Below are 10,732 nucleotides of genomic sequence, written 5' to 3' on the forward strand. Positions count from 1 at the left end.
CCAATCAAAATGCTGGTGTTTGATGTCGTCAATAAATATTCATATTAATTTGAATAGCCGTAAACAATGACCGGGTGGCGCACTAATATGACATTTTAAATTGAAATAAAATGTATGCTTTGTATGTTATTTGACATCCAAGCTGGAATAAACGCAATTGTTTATTTAAAAAATAAAAAACAAAATGAGTGAGTGTTTTTAAGTGCCTTTCGTTAACAGTGTCATACATGTATATTGCACTAAAGGAATTATAATCAAAAGTCTTTATTAATTAATTGAGTAGTTCTTTACTTTATTTCAGGCATATTTGATGGCCACCTCAAGAGGGGTCCTGAATCACGTGCGTCAGAGGTAACACGTTTCGAGGATACAACAAACGTCGCAGTTCATCGTCGCACGTTCACCGGACTCACATTTTTATCCGAGTTTTAGGCTACAATTCTCGGCGTCCAGACCACCACGACGCTCCGCAGACTTTTCTCCAGAGTCGTCTGCTTTTCCAACAACAACAACAACAACATGGGGAAAAGAAGCAGGCAGCGGCAGAAAAACCAGAGTACTAGAACGGACGACAGAGACAACGCAGTAAGATTCACACTTCTGCAGCGGAAACTTTTTGCTAATGTTTGGGTGTAAAGTGCTCAATAGGCCTCCTATTATATTACCCGTTTCATTTACTGAATGCAAAACGAGCTGCGACGAACACGGCCGTGTATCTCAGAGGTTATCTTCAACTTAAGCGTGTGTAGCTGTGCTATGCTAACCAGCTGCAACTTCACAGAGCTCTACTGTTAATGACATTTAATGTAACTTTTCTCTCATGCAAAACATGCATTTACATCCACATCAGTAGGTGCTTTTCCCCGTTATGTCTACACTCACTATTCAGTAGATGTGACCCATACATGCTAATGGTTATGCGACCTGTGTGTTCAGGGCTGGGGGACTGGCTATGCTGACATTGTCAAGGAGAATAAGCTGTTTGAGCACTACTACCAAGAGCTCGGCCTGGTGCCTGCTGGGGAGTTTGAGCAGTTCATGGATGCGATGAGGGAACCGCTGCCAGCAACCATCCGCATCACTGGATACAAGAGGTGAGCCGGCGGACAGATTGATTACCTGGATTCAGACAATGAGTCCTGCTTAAAGCCATGCAAGATGCGGAACGATTAACATTCATTTTCTTGCTGGAAAGTTGAGAAAACGTTGTAGTCTTTTACATTTTTCACCATTTAAATTCCCATATTTTTAGGATAAACATAGGCAAAGTCCTTATTATAATTTCACTATTGATGTTAAGCTGCAGGAGATAGTTAGACCGTGTTATTTAACTATAATTGATTAAGATTGTGTATGATGATAGATGTGAAAGAGTACAGTATGACTGACAGTTGCTATGTAGAAGTAAACTCACAGTTTTGCACGTGTGCATCATCTGGATCCACGCTCCAATGTTTGTCAGGGCTTTGAACTAATTGTGACTTGGATTACTGCTCCCTCATGCAAGTTGTTGTCCTCCTTTCTGTCTTATTCCAGCCATGCCAAAGAAATCCTCCACTGTCTGAAGGACAAATACTTTAAGGATATTCAAGAGGTGGAGATCGATGGTCAGAAGATTGAGGCTCCACAGCCTCTGAGCTGGTAGGATCTCTTGGTTTACTCAAGGCTTTAAAAAAACACACACACACACACACACACACACACACACACACGGATTCAAAGCAGAAGCTCAGTACACATTGTGGTCCATCCTCTCCAGGTACCCTGATGAGCAGGCCTGGCACACCAACATGAGCAGGAAGATCATCAGGAAGTCTCCCCTGCTGGAGAAGTTCCACCAGTTTCTGGTCAGCGAGACCGAGTCGGTGAGTCAACACAAACCAATCGGAAAGTTCTATTTAAGTCCCATGTTGAAGAAGTTAATACGGGAGTATTGCAGGTGTTCATATTGTCTGTATTCACGAAATTCACCTTGGATAGGGAGTTGGGAAAAAATAAGAAAACAGAATTTCAGCATCATCTTTGTGGTTGTCCTTTCAGGGTAACATCAGCCGACAGGAAGCTGTCAGTATGATCCCTCCTCTCCTCCTGAAGATTGAGTCACACCACAAGGTAACAGCACAGCCCTCTTAGAAAATTAAAGATACTATATATATGTTGTTTTTTATAAGTTTCTTTCTTGAACACTTTCCTTTTGGCTTGAAAACAGCTGATTTGAAGTGTTGACATGCATGTGTTCCTGTGCAGATCCTGGACATGTGTGCAGCTCCAGGGTCGAAGACAGCCCAGCTGATCGAGATGCTCCATTCTGACATGGACGTGCCGTTTCCAGGTAAGGGAAAGATGCTTCAATAACTGATTTCTTTGTATGTGATCCAGTCTCGGCCACTTAACAGTAGTTGACATTCATCTGCTCCTCTACCTCCCAGAGGGCTTTGTCATTGCCAACGACGTGGACAACAAGCGCTGCTACCTGCTTGTGCACCAAGCCAAGCGTCTCAACAGCCCCTGCATCATGGTGGTGAACCACGACGCCTCCTGCATCCCCACGCTCAGGATCGACTTGGACGGCAAGAAGGACACCCTCTTCTACGACCGCATCCTGTGTGACGTTCCCTGCAGGTCAGCAGAGGGCTGCCTTATGCGTCTGTCTTGTTACGCGTGTTAAGAGGACTGCAGGAGGGTTAGAGTTTGGAAGTCTGTGGAGGAAGTGGATGATGATGGAAACATGGTTGATGTGTGGGGGATTGGCGGGAGATTTTGTGTGACAGATGGAGACGAGGCCTCCGCCCTGTCGGGTCAAATGCCGCGTATTTACAGGTTCTTACAGAGGGCTGTTGATATGTTTTTGTTCTTCATGTTCCGGTACGGGGTTAGTGGTAAAACATGCCCCATCCTCTTGAAGCCCAGCAGCATTTCATGGCCAAAACAGAACTGCGTTTGTTTGCAAATGCTGTCTGAGTTTAGCCAGCTGTGGTGCTGAAGCCAGGAGCTCCTGCCAAACACAACAGAGGGAGGGGGAGGGAGGGAGGGAGGGAGGGGAGGGGAGGGCAAGCGCTGATGAAGACGGAGAGAGGCAGCAGGGATGTGAACAGTCAGCTAAAACCCGGCGTTTAGACAGATTGTGCTTGGCAGACATTTTTTTGCCCTCTGAGAAAGTGGTGGTAGTGGTGGGGGGGGGATCTCTGGGTGGTTCCAGTGCCTCGGGCCAGACTGAGGATGTGTCTGACTGGTGCTGCTGTCTGCTCTGTGTTCTTTAGCGGGGACGGCACCTTGAGGAAGAACATAGACGTGTGGAAGAAATGGACGACCAGCAACAGCCTGCACCTCCACGGGTGAGTGGGGGAGGGGGGGGAGTTTGTGTTTGTGCCTACGTAACAACATAGGAATTCACGCACTTGTGTGGTAGACCAAATTGACTAAAGGACAAGGGAATGGAGTGTGTTCTTGTGCTGCTAATTAAAAAAAAGTTAGCAGTACTACAGATGTGTGTGTGTTCACCAGGCTCCAGCTGCGGATCGCTGTGCGCGGTGTTGAACAGCTGGCTGTGGGAGGGAGGATGGTCTACTCCACCTGTTCACTCAACCCTATAGAGGACGAAGCTGTCATCGCTGCACTGCTGGAGAAGAGCGAAGGTAAGAAGCACACACAAACACTACCAGGGTCGTACAATTTAAGCAATATCTCTTAACTTCAGGTTGTTATTGCTGACTTTAGTTAACAAATCAAAAGTCTACCTTTTTTTTTACATTTAAGACATCCACCACAGATATCAGATCAAAAAGATGATCAGAATTTTCTCTTTTTGTATAAAACCCAACAATATTCAGCTTATTATCTCAAGGAAAAGCACTAAATCGTTACATCTGAGATCCTGAAAGCAGAACATTAATTGTTTCCAAAACGATGCTGGTTAGTATTTTAATGAGATTGAAACTACTGGCAGAGACATGTTCTATCACCGAGAGAGGAAGGAGGCAAGAAGAAATTTAAAAACAAAGATAAAAGGGAGCTGCTCAAAAAACTCCATTTACACAAAAGCTGTAGAGCCAACACCATGATTTAATTCCCTTTGGAGCTGCTTAATGTAACCGTGTATTTTCTATGAGCGGTTATTTAACCTGACTTAACTTGTAATGTCTTTCCCGTCCCCGTTGCCAGGAGCGTTGGAGCTGGCCGACGGCTCAGCTGATCTGCCGGGGCTGAAGTGGATGCCTGGGGTCGCTGCCTGGAAGGTACTGCAACGTTTAGTCTTTGCCAAACAAACGGCAAACCGTGAAGGAAAACAGTCTTTCTGTATGCCGGTGTTCTGACTGTGGATTACTTTCAATGCACGCTTTTAACGGTTGCCGTCTCTGCAGCTGATGACCAAAGAGGGCCAGTGGTTCGCGGACTGGTCCGAGGTTCCGAGCAATCGTCGCACACAGATCCGCCCCACCATGTTCCCGCCGACAGACCCGGAGAAACTGGCCGACATGCATCTGGAGAGATGGTGTGTACACCGCTCGTGCTGTGCTGTTATTAAATGTGAAGGATGCAACTCTTAAGACACAAACATTTAAGTCCAACTATGGCTCGGTTCTAATAGCTTGGGCTGAAGGCTCTCCAGCCAAAACAAATGGGGGCACGGGGAGCCTTTATCCAAATAATCTGTGTGTTCTTTTGGTGAGTTCAGTAACAAGGGGGCGACTTATAAATACTTTATTCCTCTTATAAGAATGTTCCGTAGGTGTTGTTTTGTCAGTTTATAGAAATGGGAGAGCTATTTTCTAGCTACACAAACTCTTTCCCTCCCCAAAGCCTTTGCTAATTTGTCTCATTTTATCCTCATGAAGGCAGAGAATCTCACACACACACACACACACACACACACACACACACACACACACACACACACACACACACACACACACACACACACACACACACACACACACACACACACACACACACACACACACACACACACACTTGCGGTTTTGTTTCCGTTTTCATTGACGCCATCTCCATTAGCTGAGTAATGTGTTTCATTTATTTCCTTAGCACAGCTTTATGCGCACTATCTGCGTGGATGCACATGCATGTGCACACCTGCACTCTCACTTAATGGTGGGTGATGTCATCTGTACTCTGCAGCTTTTTACTCTTAACGCTCAGACGGGCTCGATGCCGGCCAGCAGAGGGAAGCATTGTCACGCGTTGGCTCGGCATCTTTTTTTTATTTAACGCTGGAGGGAAAAAAAGTTTCCGTGTTTATCTTCACAGTAGGCGGCACCATAAAACTCCAAGCCGTGATTTATGTTTGTGTGTGTGTGTGTGTGTGTGTGTTTGTTTTACTGTCAGTATGAGGATTCTGCCACATCACCAGAACACAGGAGGTTTCTTTGTGGCTGTGCTGGTGAAGAAAGCCCCCATGCCTTGGAACAAAAGATATCCCAAGGTACTTCCTCACAAACACACTTAATGGATGATTGGATTGTCTGACTTACACTTTAGGGAGAGGGAAATGGAGCAGAATTCAATGTAATCTGCCCCCCCCCCTCCTCCTCCTCCCACAATGCATCATTCACCTGTTACTAACCACAGCTGGGACTTCTTCTCTCTTCTCCCTTTGTCTGCTCGCCTCCTTCCTCGCCGTCTCCAGCTGAGGAAGGACGTCTCGTCCGGCTCGGCGGCCCAGACTGAAGGCTCCCCGGCAGCCTCGACCCCCGCAGACTCTGCCCGCCTCCCAGAGAGTGCTGCGGGGGAGGGGGAGGGGGGAGGCCCGGAGGGAAAAGCAGAGGAGGAGGCAGAGGAGGAGGCACCCAAAGGAGCTTCCTCTGCCCAGGAGACCACTGCTAAACAAGATGGAGTGTGTGGGTGAGTCATGTTGGTGTGGTGAGCTAATGAACAAAAGGAAAACCGTGAGGAGTTAAACAATAAAACGATGACGTTGCTTTTAATGAGAGATTACTCTTTGGGTCCTGAGGAATATGCAGATTTTAAGCAATTTCCATAGTTTACCATCGGCCATGTCATCATTATAGTGTTAGAGTATTTTGAATTTAAATAAGTAAATTGTTTGAGTCATAACTGAATGTCTGTCTCCTCTCAGGCCTCCAGCCTCCAAGAAGATGAAGCTGAAGCTGTTTGGTTATAAAGAAGACCCCTTTGTGTTCCTTACTGAAGAAGACCCCGTCTTCACCACCATACAGTAAGTGTCTCTCGGTGTATTCGACATGGACATTCAGCATTTTTTGCGTCCCAAAACACTTATTTTTTTGTGTGTGTTTTCTCTAGATCTTTCTACAATCTCTCACCCAACTTCCCCAAGCTCAACGTTCTGACCAGGACCCACGATGGCAAGAAGAGACACTTGTACATGGTGTCCAAAGAGCTCCGCAACGTGCTGCTCAATAACAGCGAGCGCATGAAGGTGTGTGTGTGTTTGTTTAGGAACAGCGTTTAGATAATCGCACACACTGATGATGGTGATGACAAAGCCCTTCCTTCAATGTACTTACGATAAACAATAGGTACAACAAATCAATGATCAATTCTTTCCTGGAGGCGATGCATCTAGTATTAATCATTCTATAGAGTGTAGCCAAACACAAACTGCATTATGTTTATACAGTGTGCAGGATACAGGCATATTGACTTTGCATTGGTACATTAAGTTATTTTCATAGCGTGTGTGTGTGTGTACATGTAGCAGCCAATCTGAGGATGCAGCCTAACAGATGGGACCTTTCTCTATCCCAAATCCCTCTGGTCCTCCACCCTAGTGTGTGTGTGTGTGTGTGTGTGTGTGTGTGTGTGTGTGTGTGTGTGTGTGTGTGTGTGTGTGTGTGTGTGTGTGTGTGTGTGTGTGTGTGTGTGTGTGTGTGTGTGTGTTCGTTCTCCTGTTTGATGCATCTCACTCAATAGTCACTTTCTATGGGACTAAACCACAGTGAGTTGCATATTTCCACAATATTACACATTCTGGGTGTGGTGACTGATAAAACAAGCCCCATGTTTAGGGCCTTCCCCCTTTATGACATCTATGGAATTAGGCTTTTTCACAGCATTGATCGTTTAGAGCTACGGCATGTGTTATCGTAATATCTACCTATCTATTTTATACTTTGTTGAAATTGTCTTCACGTCCCAACGGCAATCAATAAATCCAATTCTCTGACATCAGTCACAGGACTGTAATAAGCCCGTCCAATCATTTCATTCTGCTCGTATGGAATGATTGGACGGCCAACCTACCTTGTGTCTCCAGCTGCTAGCTTGACAGCTGTGAGTACTAACAATAGCCATGCTTGTTGTTTACATTCATGAGGATCATTTTGGGGGGGAGTGGCTTTAGAGGAAAGCATGAAGGGGAGGGGCTGTCAGTGTTAACGACTTCCTCACTAGATTCAGCAACTCTTGGAGCTAGTGATGCTAGTGCTAGCTACATGTCATTGGAGTTGGCAACACTGAACTGAGGCTTTAGGTTGGACAATTTAAAAAAAGTCTTGCGAAACCTGGTTTCTCCAACGTTGCCCACACAACACAAATATTAAGAGATTTTATTCTCTATTTCTCCCTCCTTAATATTCTCATGTTAAGTTATTATACCAGTTTATTGTTCTTTACGCTTTACTTCCCTTAGGTTAGTAAAGAATTCAACGTGGATATTTATTGTTTTATTTTCCTCCCACTCGTGCTGACACAGCAGAGAGCGGCGGCCCCGTGTTCACTTTTGTAATATCTTGTTACAGGAGATGCCTTGAGCTTTGTTTTGTTTCTCAGGTCATTAACACAGGCGTGAAGGTGTGGTCTCGCAACAGTGATGGAGAGGAGTTCGGCTGTCCCTTCAGACTGGCTCAGGAGGTAAAACACACACTTTATTCATCGGAAGCGGTATTATTGTGAAAACACGACATTCTCTCAGAATCTTCACCCCCGTAGCTGCAAGTTCCCATAATCCTCTTTTTGTATGCAAATGAACCATGTGGTTAGAAGTTCAACACACAGGGATGCATGGTTATATGCATCGCTTATATTTCTAGGACTTCAACACCTTATATATTATTCAATTTGATACTTCCCTGTAAAAGCAGCTCAAACATGCAGTAAGTTTTTCTCACTATCTTTACTGTATTCATCAGAGTTCACACTCCCGAATGCACTTCATTAATTCGTTTCATACGCACTGTGTAACCATAAAAAATCTGGATTTATTACGAGAGTCTGCAGAGTGTCAACCGCATCTCCTCTCTGTCCAACAAGGGTATCTACACTCTTCAGCCGTACATTCGCTCCAGGATCATCCAAGTGAGTGTGGAGGACATCAAAGTGCTGCTGACCCAGGAGAACCCCTACCTCAGCAAACTGGAGGACGATGCCCACGCTCAGGCCAAGAAATTGGGTACGATTTACATTCCAAAACTCACACACACACACGACATGTTTTAAATAACCACTTAAAGAAGAGTAAAGCTCTGTCAATAATATTAGTACAACAGCCTTCTTTCTGGTACAGAAACACAATCATTTAGGGAGCCGTCTAGAGGTCAGGGTAGTGGATTTGTGACTGGAAGGGTTCTGGCTTGGCCGGCATGAAGTGAATGAGTAACGCTCTGTCCTCAATAACGGGTGCTGAGCTGCCCTTGAGCAAGGCACTGACCCAAAAACTCACAAGAGGAGCTGAGCGGTGCCAGCAAAAAGAAAGCTGTAGCTACACTGGTAATTGTCGTATATGTAGGAAAGAGCACATTAAAATGGAATAATCTGTGGTTGCTTGATATGAATGTTGTTGTTCTCTCCACAGTAATGGGTAGCATTGTGCTGAAGTACAATCCCAACCCAAAGTAAGTTGTTTTTAATATTTGAAGTGTATGCATGTTTTCTCATTGTCCTTTTTAAAGTGATATCCTAGTTTTTTGGTCATTTCTGACACCCGCCATTACTCTGTTTGTCAGTAAACCAGAGGAGCCTCAGTGTCCCATCCAGCTGTGTGGCTGGAGGGGGAAGACGTCCATCCGAGCCTTCGTGCCCCGCAACGAGAGGTTTCATTACCTCCGAATGTTAGGCGTGGAGGTCTTCAAAGAGAAACAGGGCCTCGGGCAGAAGGGGAAGGAGGGAGAGAAGGAAGGGAAGGAAGAGATGGGGGACGAGGCGGGAAAGAAGGACGCAGAGAAGGAAGGAGCGGCGGAAAACGAGGCAGAGCTGGACTTGGAGAATGGTGACAAAAACGGATCATCAGAACCAAAGAAGTAGCAGCTGAGGACGTGGAGGAGGCGGTAGAGAGAGAGGAGGACTGACTGAAGACATATCAGAGCTCTAAGAGCTGTTGATCAGGTCAAAGACCACGTCACGTGGTGGAGGAGGAGGAGGAGGGGGGGCCTCTATGGTTTCTCTGCTCACCACTGCAGAGATGGACTCCTTTTGGGATTTTTACTTTTTTTTTTATCCCCTCCAGGGGTTTTAGTTAAATGGCTTTGTCTTATTTTATTTTTAATTTTTTTTATATTTTAACAAACTTGGCATCAATTTCTTTTCCCCGTTGCTCATGTTTATAGAAGTTTAAATTAACTGCTATCTCAATTTCTACACCTGTAATCAAGCAGAAATACGGAGTTGATTAAAAGCGTTAACTGTGTCATCACCTGTTCAAATTATTTGACTTCATGCTTATTCTTGATCTGCTGAAGTATTGAAGACATGCTTAGGAAGGGGTTGATTAAATCACATTAGACATAATAAAACGTTCATGAGGCATTAAATATGAAGGATGAACCCCTAAAGCAGTGGGAAATAAAGTGAGTACTGCTGCCTCCTGTAGCGCTGCTGCCTTTTAGTTTAGATATTCCTAATACCACATTAATAAACAAAGTGACATTAATATTAACTACGTTTTACTATTCAGTTTTCAATTGCAGGATAATGACAGAAATAAGCTAGTGCAGTGAACAGAATCACCTTTCTTTGCTAAGTATTTGAACACATACAAGGAGTTTGATTTGCATCTGTCGATGTAGAAACAACAGCTCGGGACGAGGATGCAAAGCTGAGAAATAAAGGTAAGAAAAGGTGTATAAATATTATATAACAGTATAACCAAGTAAAGCACCAATGACTAAATATAAAAATACAACCTCTATTTACAAGTCAAGTGTTCTTTTAGTTGTAAACAATACGGATGATGAATGAATATACATGGGCTGCATGACTGTACATGTATTCATATATGCTGTATATTCAGCTGGTAGGATGTATATTGACAGTGACATCCGTAATTATTAAAAAGTTTGGTGCATTAAAGCTGTCGAAGTATAACAGGCTGCAGTGATGTTTCCGGAGGCTGGAGGAGTATAAATCTGGCTCCGATGATTTACTCTGCATGTCTGACTGTCCGTTGCAGTCGGTTCCTGTTCCTGTTTGGTGGCTGATCCAAACCACACAGTAATGGAAGTGGAAAGAACAGAACATGGATTATTGAGTGTATCCTCTGCTGGGCCTTTCTTTTCCACCTCAAGGATGAAGGTATCGCACGGTATGAAGTGTGAGTTTCCCCAGTTCACAGCAGTCAGATATGATACAAAGTCAACAATACAAGATATTTTATCTTATTGTTATATATTTGTTTTTAACAACTAAGATAGGGAACTTAAAACCGTAGGGCTCCCCCCTCTTTGTCCATTAGTCGACTAATCCGTTGTTTTTGTCCTCAACTGAAGGTTTCTTTAGTCGAGTAGCTTCTTTCTTTCATGCT

The 10,732-nt window shown here is 44.5% G+C and overlaps 1 protein-coding gene across 1 annotated transcript; it reads left to right on the forward strand.

The window, feature by feature from the left end:
• The first annotated feature begins 380 nt into the window (after nt 1-380).
• nsun2 (NOP2/Sun RNA methyltransferase 2) lies at nt 381-9,619 on the forward strand. The gene is made up of 19 exons (XM_079175650.1): nt 381-585; nt 937-1,094; nt 1,537-1,641; nt 1,760-1,865; nt 2,041-2,112; nt 2,248-2,332; nt 2,430-2,622; nt 3,261-3,335; nt 3,505-3,635; nt 4,162-4,235; nt 4,362-4,492; nt 5,344-5,440; nt 5,645-5,859; nt 6,095-6,193; nt 6,280-6,415; nt 7,768-7,848; nt 8,248-8,386; nt 8,789-8,828; nt 8,940-9,619. The coding sequence occupies exons 1-19, from the start codon at nt 520-522 to the stop codon at nt 9,235-9,237; spliced, it is 2,301 nt and encodes a 766-aa protein (XP_079031776.1). The 5' UTR covers nt 381-519; the 3' UTR covers nt 9,238-9,619.
• Nucleotides 9,620-10,732: the final 1,113 nt, after the last annotated feature.

The sequence above is a fragment of the Pholis gunnellus genome (genome assembly GCF_910591455.1).
Source record: "Pholis gunnellus genome assembly, chromosome: 16".
In the NCBI taxonomy this organism is placed as follows: Eukaryota; Metazoa; Chordata; class Actinopteri; order Perciformes; family Pholidae; genus Pholis; species Pholis gunnellus.

Bases quoted from the DNA above. Each gene is read 5' to 3' on its own strand.
- nsun2 (XM_079175650.1), top strand. From the start codon at position 520: ATGGGGAAAAGAAGCAGGCAGCGGCAGAAAAACCAGAGTACTAGAACG. The intron at 586-936 runs GTAAGATTCACA...CTGTGTGTTCAG, and splicing joins CGGACGACAGAGACAACGCA to GGCTGGGGGACTGGCTATGC. The intron at 6,416-7,767 runs GTGTGTGTGTGT...TTTGTTTCTCAG, and splicing joins ATAACAGCGAGCGCATGAAG to GTCATTAACACAGGCGTGAA.